Source organism: Arachis duranensis, chromosome 3 (genome assembly GCF_000817695.3).
Source record: "Arachis duranensis cultivar V14167 chromosome 3, aradu.V14167.gnm2.J7QH, whole genome shotgun sequence".
Classification (NCBI taxonomy): Eukaryota; Viridiplantae; Streptophyta; class Magnoliopsida; order Fabales; family Fabaceae; genus Arachis; species Arachis duranensis.
Genome location: NC_029774.3, coordinates 134,790,629 through 134,802,515, shown reverse-complemented (window position 1 = coordinate 134,802,515; position 11,887 = coordinate 134,790,629). Strand labels below are relative to the sequence as shown.

The 11,887-nt window shown below is 32.8% G+C and overlaps 3 protein-coding genes and 1 pseudogene across 3 annotated transcripts; 1 reads left to right on the top strand and 3 right to left on the bottom strand.

Moving 5' to 3' along the window:
• Positions 1-1,857: 1,857 nt before the first annotated feature.
• On the top strand, positions 1,858-3,609 carry LOC107482146 (uncharacterized). The gene is made up of 5 exons (XM_021139569.2): positions 1,858-2,174; positions 2,299-2,875; positions 2,970-3,094; positions 3,164-3,299; positions 3,388-3,609. The coding sequence occupies exons 1-5, from the start codon at positions 1,858-1,860 to the stop codon at positions 3,607-3,609; spliced, it is 1,377 nt and encodes a 458-aa protein (XP_020995228.1).
• Positions 3,610-3,766: 157 nt separating this feature from the next.
• LOC107482214 (glutathione transferase GST 23) lies at positions 3,767-5,119 on the bottom strand. The gene is made up of 2 exons (XM_016102634.3): positions 4,683-5,119; positions 3,767-4,523 (listed from the first exon to the last, which is right to left on the bottom strand). The coding sequence occupies exons 1-2, from the start codon at positions 4,995-4,997 to the stop codon at positions 4,149-4,151; spliced, it is 690 nt and encodes a 229-aa protein (XP_015958120.1). The 5' UTR covers positions 4,998-5,119; the 3' UTR covers positions 3,767-4,148.
• Positions 5,120-5,362: 243 nt separating this feature from the next.
• On the bottom strand, positions 5,363-8,578 carry LOC107482147 (uncharacterized). Its single transcript, XM_052258571.1, has 4 exons — positions 8,162-8,578; positions 7,488-7,835; positions 5,856-6,179; positions 5,363-5,778 (listed from the first exon to the last, which is right to left on the bottom strand). Exons 1-4 carry the CDS (start codon positions 8,474-8,476, stop codon positions 5,428-5,430), a joined length of 1,338 nt encoding a protein of 445 aa, XP_052114531.1. The 5' UTR covers positions 8,477-8,578; the 3' UTR covers positions 5,363-5,427.
• A 1,834-nt stretch (positions 8,579-10,412) lies between these two features.
• On the bottom strand, positions 10,413-11,482 carry LOC107482215 (probable glutathione S-transferase; annotated as a pseudogene).
• Between the last annotated feature and the right edge of the window lie 405 nt (positions 11,483-11,887).

The window sequence follows — 11,887 nt, the reverse complement described above, 5'->3', positions numbered from 1 at the left end:
AGTTGTTAGTTGTAGATGTCCAAACTGATAAAATTCTGCGATTGCATGAATGTGATTTTTTTAGATTTAGTGCATGAATTTTTAATTTATTTTTTATGCATTATTTATTTCAATTCCAAAGTCCAACTGCTTTGTTTATGGACAGATGCATTATTTTTAATATTCATATACTTTTTTTATTTTGGACTTCAACCCAATATCTAAATTTTGCAAAAAAATCCAAAATTTATTAAAAAAAATGGTTAACCTGGTTAATAAGTTACCTTTTTAAATCTAAACCATTTAAATAAAATATATTAAATAAAAAGTTGAGATTTAATAAATTAACAAAAAGGGCAGCATTCTATACTTAGCAAAGACTGTAGGGCTGTATATGGTTTAGTTAATTAAATTAGTTTTATATGATAAAACTGATTATTAACTGATTATAAAATTTAAAAATCGATTTTTAACCAATTATAAAAATAAAAATCAATTTAAAAAAAAACTGATTTTTAATAGAAAATTGGTTTTTAAAAAGATAAACCGGTTTTTTAAAAAAATCGATTTTTGAATAAAGAAACCGGTTTGTTAAAAAATTATTTTTTAAAAAATTAAATTTTTTATCTAAAAAATTAAAATTTAATTTTAACTTTGGTTAACTGGTTAAATTTTTTTTAATTTAATTTTAGTTAATTAATTTTAAAAAATATAAATATAATTTTAAAATTATTTTATTAAATTAATTAACTAAAATATAGTTATAATTTTTTAACTCATAACTATATTTTAGTTTTTTAATGTACCCCTGACAAAAAGCATTTAAGAATGAGCCTAAAAAAATATACATTAAATAATTTAATATATTAAAGATTAGACTAGCGAGATATTTTGACAGTTGCACTATTTTAGAGTTTTGGATTAACTGTTAAAAGAAAATTCTAGTCGAAATAGTGACTATATTCGAAAAGGGAGTGAGTTTCTTTGGCATTTTTATTAAACTTAAATAACAAGAACCTTTTTCAATTAATCTTCTTTTTTTTTTTTTTAAAGAAAATCAAGAATTGGTAATATCCCCCGTAACTGAAAAAGGAAAACTTGTCTGATACAAATATTGATATAAATAGAGGTTGATGAATATCAGTTGGAGACAAGTGAAGATACCGCTACACTGCAACACAACACTACCAAAAGGAAACAAAGCCTAAACCTCCTGAAAGCTTTTCAATTTCACTCAAGATCTTCCATTGCTGATCCTATCGTATGCTCCTTTCTCTGTGTTTTCTCTTTTCGGTTTTCACTTTTCTTTCTCATTAGGCACTACAATTTCTTTTCTTGTTCTGCAAGTTTCAATCCCATTTTTCTTGTTTCTTTGCTTCTATCATGTATTTGACCTTGCCATCTTCAGTTTGATTTGAATGTACACTATTTTTAACTGGTTTATCAAAGATTTGATTCAACGGAGGAAAAATTTTGACTTTTGAAGATTTCAGTGCTCTTAATGTTTTGGCTGAGAAATTTAGATAGCTGTGTGTATGTATAGTGGCATGCATGATCTAATAACTATTTGCTGTTAATAGATTCGCACTCAATTATAAAGATTTGTTATCTTGCATTTCTTGTGGAAAATTAATTGTCCTTGTCCGATTTATTGAGCATATTCTGAATTGTTCTGTGTAATATTTATGTCTAAGTAAAGGGGCTCTGCTCTGAGTAAAACGAGACTCAACTTATAGTTATTCATTACAAATGACAATAGCTCCAAGAAGGTTTTCATCTTCAATGATTCTTTCTTTTCAATTACCTGCATATTTTATGATATATTTGAATGGTTTTTGCAGGGGGTTAAACAGGCACAAATCAGTTTTTCTAGTCCAAATGGCAAGATTACGGTTCGGAGTTCAGCTTTTGCTTAATCCATTTCTTCCTTATCTTGTAGAAGTGCCGCAAGCTTCCACGAATCTCCCCTTAAGGAACATGCTGATAAACACTGTGGCCTTTTGGTTAACCTTTCTTTTCTGGAGCCATCTTTGTCTTTCTGGAATACATTCAACTAAGGTTGCTGATCCCTTTCATCTGATGCGCCGCATCTTTGCATCAAGCCCCAGGACATTTATGGAGCTTGGCATCTATCCAATTGTTATTTCCAGATATATGATGGACTTCTTGGCAGGATATCAGCGTCCTACAATAGTGTAAGTACTTTTAGCCAGTTTTGCATCATGAGCACATTAATCTTCTAGATTTGTTTCACTTTTACCATGCTACTGATTTCTTGCATTATGACTAATGAGTATTTTCTAACCTTTTCCCATGCAGAAATTCATATCAGATGATCCTGGGAATCATCATTACAATTGTTCAAGCCTTTGGCTGTATCAAATATGGACTGTATGGCCAACTCGGATGGGTGGATAGTCTCTTTGTAATAGGTCAAATTTTATTTGGAGGAATAACTGTCATATACCTTGATCAATATTTTCAGAAAGGATATGGTCTCATTAGTACTGGAGTCACACCATTCATCGCTGCGAATATATGTGGGAGCATAATTTGGAAAGCTTTTAGCTTCACAACTATCAAGAGTGGCAGGGGAGCTGAATTTGAAGGTGCTGTTACAGAACTAATCCATGTCCTTATTACTAGGACAGACAAAGTTGGTGCTCTCCAAGAGGCATTCTTTCGACAGAATCTTCCAAATGTCTTCAACCTGCTTCTTACAATCGTGATCTTCCTTCTTGTCGTTTATTTTGATCGTTTTTACTTTGGTCTTCGTGTGAGATCAACTAATGTTAGAGGGGCAAAGAACACAATTCCAATTAAGCTTTTCTATACCTCTTACATGCCCATCATTCTTCAATCTTCTTCTGTTTCCATTATCTACTTGTTCTCCCAGGTAGTTTTAAGTTTTTATACTGCCTGTTATGGATATTGATTTTGCTTGAACCAAGATATCTCATTCACCGATAACAAGAACTGTTTCATTGCAGTTTCTGCATTGGAATTTCAGTTCAAGTCTCTTCACAAGCATACTGGGAACATGGAAGTTGTGCGAGCATTCGGGCCAATTTATTCCTGTCGGCGGTCTAGCCTATTATGTCACGCCACCAGCAAGGTAAGACATGTTTGATTCTTTCATTGGCTTATTTATCATTTTACACACACTATTTTGATCATTATGCAGCTTGGCAAACATGCTGGCCGATCCTATCCATGGTATTCTCTATGTGGCGTTTATGGTTGGAGGTTGCACATTGATCTCAAAAGCATGGATTGAAGTTTCTGGTCGTTCTTCCAAACGTCTACTTAAGAAGCTTTGGGTATGACAAATGCAGACCTTTCTTTTCCTTCTTCTGCTTCATGTTCATCTTCATACATACTCTTTAAACAATGTTTTGACTTTTGTAGAAACAACAACTGACGTTGGATGGAGAGAGGAACTCAAATATGGGAAGGAAACTGAATCTCTATATAGTTACTGCTGCAGTTTATGGTGGAATGTGCATCGGGGTGTTAACTGTGCTTGGAGACTTGATGATGGGTCCATTTGGCACAGGAGCTGAGATCGTGCTTGCTGCTACCATCTTTTGTCAGTTGTCTGACACATTAGAGAGGGAACATCGCCTCTGAACGTGGCTTTTAGGAACTAGTTTCTTTCTTGATTGGCAACTAGCTTACATACAGTTAGTTTAGTTAGTTGGCCTTCTTGTAAATAACAATTGATTTTTCCTAGAATTTTTCTTTCTCCTTTTATCCTTTGAACTTCAAAACTAGCTAGAGATTGATGTATTGAAGCTTTCACAATGGTTTTACTGTACCATTGAAACATAATATTTGCAGAAGCAATACAAACAAATACACTAATTCTTTGTGACTTCAAACATGGAGCCACCAACATAGGGTAGGTCCTATACTCCTGAGTTGCAATCTTGAGGGATGTTATTTATTATTTGAAGCGTATTTATCAATTAATTTAGACTCTGTAGATACATTGGTGTATACATGCAAAAACCAGAATAGTTTTCCACCATTGTTGCATAACATTTGTAAAGGCAATACAACTCAAGTGAACTCACTAATACCCGAGAGAAAATATAGTATGTAGTGAAATAAAATAAATAGGCTCTTATTCAAAGATAGATATGAATTACTCTTGATAAGTATGAGGTTCAAAGATACTTCATCAAGTCATGGTAAGTAGGAGACACAATCTTCTTGCGAGTGTGGAAGTAAGCAACCATGTCATCTCTAGGGGGCAATCTGTCCTTGATCACAGGGTGGTTGAGGAAATTGGTCATCCATGCATTGATGGCTGGGAATCTCAAAGGATCTAATATCTGCATTGATCCAACTTCCTCATAAACAGGGATCCAGTAAGATATCCATCCAAGTGCAATGTCAAGGTATCCGATGTTGTCTCCTCCAAAGAATTTCTTCCCCTTAATCTCTTGTTCTATCTTTTCTACCGAGTCTCTTGCTACATTCAGAGCCTTTTCGGTGTCATCCCCAGTCGCGACCATGGCAATGAATGAAGCATATAATAGCTGTTACATATATACAAAGCATAGTTAGTGATAGTTTTAGGTTGGTTATTGAAGACCTAAGATATTGAATAGGAACAGAGAAACATTGAGAAGGTGCTATGCAAGCAGGCTTGAAAGATTAAGCTTGTTACTAGAATTCGAAAACAACACCAATAATACCTTATTTTCAGCAAAATTAGCCCAAAAGCGATCATGAGCTCTTTGATAAGGATCCTGAGGCAGCAATGGATGCTGCTTCCATGTTTCATCGATGTATTCAAGGATGACAAATGACTCAAGTATTGGTTTGCTGGCATGAACAAGAACCGGAACCTTCTTGTGAATGGGGTTCAGCTCCAGAAGGAGGGTGCTCTTGTTGAATACATCTTGTTCTATGTACTCATAATCAACACCCTTCAGTTTCAGAGCCCATTCAACCCGTATGGAAAATGGACTCGCCCAAAAGCACAGAACCTTCACATCTTCGCTTCCCATTATCTTGTTCTTCTCCTCACACCCTATCTTAATTTTCTGTCTGAATTTTATAGCATTGTTATTGTAGAGACTACAATCTTGACAAAATGTTTAATTGGCATTGAATTTTCTGTCTCATACTTTTCTTAATGTTCAACCGCGTGATTTTCTTTCTTTTCTGATTTGTCCAATGTTTTATCAACAAAGACCAGTGTCGTGTACTATATTATTTTTTTATTTTTAAAGATTAGGTAAATTCATAATATATCGTTGCCATTGATAATATAATAGATTGTTTAAACCAAATTGAGCACTTGTTCCTATTTTTAAGTTTTGGTCAAAAGTACATCTTGTCTGAGGTGTCAAAGGAGAAAAGTGACAAAAAGTAGAACAAAAATAAGAGTCTATTCATTTTTATTCATAATGGAACAAGCATGGAAAGCGAAAGACATCAAGATGGAGACACTTCCTTTCTGCGACTGTGGTAGTAAACAACCATTTTGTCTCTTTGGGGCAGAGTGTCGTTGATGGTAGGGTGGCTGAGGAAATTGGTGATCCATGCATTAATGGCTGGAAATTTCAACGGGTCTAATATCTTCATTGATGCAACTTCCTCCCAAACAGGAATCCAGTAAGAGATCCATCCAATTACAATGTCAAGGTAACCTATCTTGTCCCCTCCAAAGAATTTCTTCCCCTTAATTTCTTCTTCTATCTTCTCCATTGCTTCTCTTGCCTCATTCACAGCCTTTCCCTGTTCTTCCCCGCTACTAAGCCTTGCGATCCGCGCAGCCACCAAAAGCTATTACAATTTACATACATATACATGAGAGAGAGAGAGCTTGTTACTGGAATTCCAATGCAAGAGAGAGTAACTACCTTTTGTTCGGCAAAATTAGCCCAAAAGCGAGCATGAGCTCTTTGATAAGGATTCTGAGGCATCAACGGATACTGCTTCCATGTTTCATCGATGTATTCAAGGATCACAAGTGATTCTGCAATTGGTTTGTTGCGATGAACAAGAACAGGCACCTTCTTGTGAACGGGGTTCAGCTCAAGGAGGAGGTTGCTCTTGTTGAAGATGTCTTCTTCTATGCTCTCATAATCAACACCCTTTAGTTTCAGAGCCCAGATCACCCTCTGACCAAATGGACTCGCATGAAAGTTGAACAGCTTCACATCTTCGCTTCCCATTGTGTTGCACCAAATTTACCACTTCAATTATTTCCTTCTCATCTTTCACTATTATATATGCGAAAAAGTGGTTCATGCATTCATCTCTTCCTTCGTACTATCCGACAAATTTTTTATCTGTGGATCTTGGAAAAGTATGCTCCACGTGATTTCTACTTTGACCTTTCATAATTTTTTACTCGAATACACTAAAATCAATCATTAAAATAAAATACATATTAAAAATAAATTAAATTATACATATATTTATAAATAAATATATAATAATTAATTTTAGTGTACAAATAATATTTTTATTTTTCACTCTTGTGATTAGGGGTATAAGTTACCGAACCAAACCGAAATTTATCGCAAAACCGAACCGAAATTTACAACAACCCAAAAAATCGATTTTTTTGGTTTTTTTTCGAAGTTAACCGATCAGTTCGGTTTGGTTTTTGGTTGGCTCAGCAGAAATCGAACCGAACCGAACCGAATCGCAGAAGTGGTTTAGTAATATATTGAAATGGAAATTTTAGACTTAACAAATGTGTTTGTTTTATGTTTAGTTGTTGAAATGAGTTGAAATTGTGTTGAATTTGAATGTAAGGTAATATTATTTCATTTTATTGATTGTTTTGAACATCATTTTACTAAAATTAATTTTCTATTAGTTAGGATTTAAAAACCGAAAAAATCGACCAAACCAAACCGTTTTTGGTTCGGTTCGATTCGATTCAGTTGTTGCACAGACAACAAACCAATTGATTGGTATCATGTAAAAACCGAACAAATTAGTTCGATTGATTTTTAGTCTAAAATACCGATAACACTCCTACTTGTAATACCGATAAAGCAACAGTAGTAGGTTCCACTTTTACCTAACCAACTTATCAGTATATATATATTATTACTAAAATAGTTAGTTAAGCTCTAAAGTAAGTTACGACTTTTGAGATTTGCCTGATTGGATTCCAAGTCTAAATCTATGTTATCGCATTTAGATAATCACTACCATAGCAGAATGATTAAGCATTGGAACATTATGTTGATCATCAATTCAAGCGATAACCGAATCATGATTTGTTATCACAACGTTATAAATTACATCCAAACAAGCTACGACAAATTTTTAATGTTCAACCTCACCAACATATACTCAGCACTATAAAAGAACACAACGCCAGCCATCCACAATAACGTAGTACGAATGTCACGTATAATGATATAATAACAAGTCATAATATTTTGATACAATCATACAACATTTTTAATTACTAAACAATATATGATGATGTTCACAAACACACATTAGCATACATATGTATATAATTAATTAGGAGTATGTTTCTTTACTGAGAGATGGTAGTAATCAAGGGCCTTGTCTCTTGGGGGCAAGGAGTCCTTGACCACAGGGTGGTTGAGGAAATTGGTCATCCATTCATTGATGGCTGGCAATTTCAGACGATCAATTATTTGTATTGACCCAACTTCCTCCCAGATGGGAATAATGTAAGAGATCCATCCAAGTGCAATGTCGAGGTATCCAATGTTGTCCCCTCCAAAGAATTTCTTACCCTTAATCTCTTCCTCTAACTTGTCAAGTACCTCTGAGGCTGTATTCAGAGCCTTTTCCTTTTCTTCTCCGCTCTTAACCAGCGCAGTCCATGAGCCTTCCTTCCCAAGCTACGTATAAGACAGAAATCTGTTAATTAAATCAAGTGTACTTTGTAGTATTTACCCTTTGTAACTTAGCAGAAAAGTCAAAGTCATCTGTTCATTAAATAAATTAGGGTGGGGCTCAAGTGCAATCGACTTCACGTAAAGTTGATACTTGAGAACCATTAGATGATTTGACTAAATTGACTAAATTTTTATGTAAGGGCTCTCAGCCATCAACTTGACTGAAAAATATAACTAGTAAAAATGATAAATTAAAAGCGGACAAAATATATTTGCTGCATCTTAAGCACCCGTGAAGGGAAATAAAGTGATAGAATTTTACAAGTCACCTTTTGTTGAGCAGACGTAGCCCAAAAGCGAGCATGAGCCCTTTCATAAGGATCGTGAGGCATCAATGGATACTGCTTCCATGTTTCATCGATGTATTCGAGGATCACAAAGGACTCCGCGATTGCCTTGTTGCCATGAACAAGAACTGGAACCTTCTTGTGAACCGGGTTCAGCTCAAGAAGGAGGTTGCTCTTGTTGCATATATCTTCTTCTATGTACTCGTATTCCACACCCTTCAGTTTCAGTGCCCACTCAACTCTTTTACCGAACGGACTCACCCAAAAGTTCAACAACTTCACATCTTTGCTTCCCATTGTCTTTGTTTCAATTTACGCACTATTTTGTGTAACTTGTCAGCCATGGAACAAACTTGATTATTATTCATGTGATGACTGGTTCATCATGTAATTTGTGCAAATTTCCAGTGTCATTTTGGACGCCAATTTTGACCAAATGCCATTTTTATTTGGAGAGTCAATAGCACTTCCTCGTCACCTCAGTAGTCAGCCACGTCTCCATCTTACCATTCTGGATCTGGCTTTCAAAGATAATTTAAAAAATTTATTATTTTTAGTTATTAATTAATGATTAATATTTAAAAATATAAATTAAAATATATTATTAGATTATTAAAATAAAAATTAAATAATTAATTAAAAATAATAAATTTTAATAATTTTTTAATTTTTTTATGTCGTATGATAACAGTGTGTTGTTTTCACATTTAAAAAAATTATTTACGTGTGATAAAAATTTATGTTATTATATATTAATACAATAATTAAAATATAACTTTAATTAATTGAAACTAAAAAAGGATAAATCTGTTCAAACAAAAAACAAGCAGATAAATAAACAAATAATAATAATATAATCTAATTACTTATTTGTCCAAAGTCAATCATAATTTTTTAAATATGAATGAGACCATTAATATTTTTTGTTATCTGTGGTTTATCAACAATGTCCAGTGTTTTGTAATATGTTTGAATAAATGACGTATGTTCTTGCGTTATGATAATTGACTAATGTATATCTAAACTCCATAAGTAGGGATAGTAATGGGGTGACTAGGAACAGATTTTTATTTTATTTAATTCTATTCTATTTTAAAATAATTTGCATAAAATTCGTTAAATTTTTTATCTATAATAAATGGTTGAATTCTAATCTATTTTTGTAGGTATTTATCCTACTTTTATCTATCTATATAATTATTAAAATCTAATAAATAAAATAAAATTTTAAAATTTATATAACTATCATTACATACATAAGTAAATACCCGCAAATTTAAATATTATTGCCATTCCTATTCAAAAGTAATTAAGCTTTGTTTTTCTTATCTAAGAAGACATACTTTACAGAAAATGAAATAGATACTAGCAAAAGCATTTCGGTATTTAAATTAAAAATATTTAATAATAATAAAAAACAGAAAATAAATAAAAAACTTATTTTATTTAATATTAATTAATTATACAATTAATAAATACTTGTCTTTCTAATAGTATTAGGGTACAAATTAGTTCACAGGATACAATGAAATTCAGAACATACATGGTGACTTTCCAGGTGACCTTTTTATGGCTAATGAGGTTATCATTTTAAGATTTGATGCAAAAATAATAGAAAAAGATAAATAAGTCTTTAATTTTTTGATTTATAAATATTTAAGTTTTTGAGGATTTATAAATATATTTAAGTTTTTTATTTTTTTAAAACTTGAACACATTCGATCTTTCTTTCACTTGAGTTTGTCAAACCTAATAGAAAAATTAAACGTGACTTTCGTTGTTCTGATTTGGTCGATATATGAATGTACACATAAGAGAGTTTTTAAAATGAGACAAATTAGATTTAGAGATCAATATATCCAAATTTTAAAAAGGTCATGAATTTAAATGTATTTTTAAATTTTCAAGAATTTAAATTTCTCTATTTGTCATTTTTTCAATGAGTTATGCTACGTGTACACCAAAATCAGCCACCAAAGTCAGTCACCACTCACCAGTATAAAATATATGTTAGAATAAATACACATTGAAAATAAATTAAACCACACATATATTTATATACAAATATATCAATAGCTAATTTTAGTGGTTGATTTTAGTATACAAATAGTATTTTTATTTTTCAATAAAGATTGATAAACTCATAAAAGAATACGAGCCCTTGCTACACGTTACTGAGTTATAAACATTTTTTCCAAAATATTCGTTGGCATTAACCGAGTTATAATAGCAAAATCAAAGTAGATAACTGAATTTTATTTTTAAAATTTAAGATAAATTCATACACAATCTATCGTTGTCACCGATAATAGATTGTTTAAGCCAAATTGAATACTTGGTCAAAAGTACATCTTTTCTGAGGTTCTTTTTAATTTTTTATTCAAAATGGAACAAGTGTAGAGGTGGAGGCAGGCATGAAAAGTAAAAGACATCAAAATGGAGACACTTCCTTTCTGCGACTGTGGTAGTAAACAATCATGTTGTCTCTTTGGGGCAGAGTGTCGTTGATGGTAGGGTGGCTGAGGAAATTGGTAATCCATGCATTGATGGCTGGGAATTTCAAAGGGTCTAATATCTTTATTGATCCAACTTCCTCCCAAACAGGAATCCAGTAAGAAATCCATCCAATTGCAACTCCATCCAATTACAATGTCAAGGTAACCTATCTTGTCCCCTCCAAAGAATTTCTTTCCCTTAATTTCTTCTTCTATCTTCTCCACTGCTTCTCTTGCCTCATTCACAGCCTTTTCTTGTTCTTCCCCGCTACTACGCATTGCCATCCACGCAGCGTCTAAAAGCTATTACATAGAGTTAAAGCTTGTTACTAGAATTACAAAACATTAAACAACACCAACAATAGTAACAACAATATAATAATACCTTATGTTCAGCAAAATTAGCCCAAAAGCGAGCATGAGCTCTTTGATAAGGATTCTCAGGCATCAACGGATACAGCTTCCATGTTTCATCGATGTATTCAAGGATTACAAGTGATTCTGCAATTGGTTTGTTGCAATGAACAAGAACAGGCACCTTCTTGTGAACGGGGTTCAGCTCCAGAAGGAGGTTGCTCTTGTTGAAGATGTCTTCTTCTATGCACTCATAATCAACACCCTTTAGTTTCAGAGCCCAAATCACCCTCTGACCAAATGGACTCGCATGAAAGTTGAACAGCTTCACGTCTTCTCTTCTTTCCATCGTCTTGCTCCAAATCTGCCACTTTACTTCAATTATTCCCTTCTCATCTTTCACTATCATATAGGACATCCAACATGGGGAACAACAATAGCAAGGGTCTCTATAGTCTATACGCTATTAAACACAAGTGTAGAGCTAAATCCAAATATATTATTTTAAAAGAATTTAATTTTAATACTTTATCGGTATAAAAGTAATTTTATATGTGCATCCAATTATATCTTATCACATTGTGCATTGGTCATGTAAATAGTCATTCAAAAGAACAAACGTGATTACACAACTGTATAAAATACTTTATACTGTCAGTACATCAAAATTAAACTCATTTAAAAAAAATAAGGTAAAATAGAAAAATCATTTGCAATTAGAGCAAGGAAACCTGAGACTACTCTGCTGTTCCTTGATGGCCTCATGGCCTCTGGGGGTGAAAAAGCGGTTAAAATTAACGAAAAAATAATAATTAAAAAATTAAATACAAATAAGACATAGTCAAATTATAATATATTT

Excerpts from the sequence above, each read along its gene's own strand:
- LOC107482146 (XM_021139569.2), top strand. The coding sequence starts at position 1,858 with ATGGCAAGATTACGGTTCGGAGTTCAGCTTTTGCTTAATCCATTTCTT. Across the intron at positions 2,876-2,969 it reads TTATCTACTTGTTCTCCCAG|TTTCTGCATTGGAATTTCAG; the intron begins GTAGTTTTAAGT and ends GTTTCATTGCAG. Across the intron at positions 3,095-3,163 it reads TATGTCACGCCACCAGCAAG|CTTGGCAAACATGCTGGCCG; the intron begins GTAAGACATGTT and ends ATCATTATGCAG.
- LOC107482214 (XM_016102634.3), bottom strand. The coding sequence starts at position 4,997 with ATGGGAAGCGAAGATGTGAAGGTTCTGTGCTTTTGGGCGAGTCCATTT. Across the intron at positions 4,524-4,682 it reads CTAATTTTGCTGAAAATAAG|CTATTATATGCTTCATTCAT; the intron begins GTATTATTGGTG and ends TATATGTAACAG.
- LOC107482147 (XM_052258571.1), bottom strand. The coding sequence starts at position 8,476 with ATGGGAAGCAAAGATGTGAAGTTGTTGAACTTTTGGGTGAGTCCGTTC. Across the intron at positions 7,836-8,161 it reads CTACGTCTGCTCAACAAAAG|CTTGGGAAGGAAGGCTCATG; the intron begins GTGACTTGTAAA and ends TCTTATACGTAG. Across the intron at positions 6,180-7,487 it reads CAGTAAAGAAACATACTCCT|TGCAACACAATGGGAAGCGA; the intron begins AATTAATTATAT and ends TGGTAAATTTGG.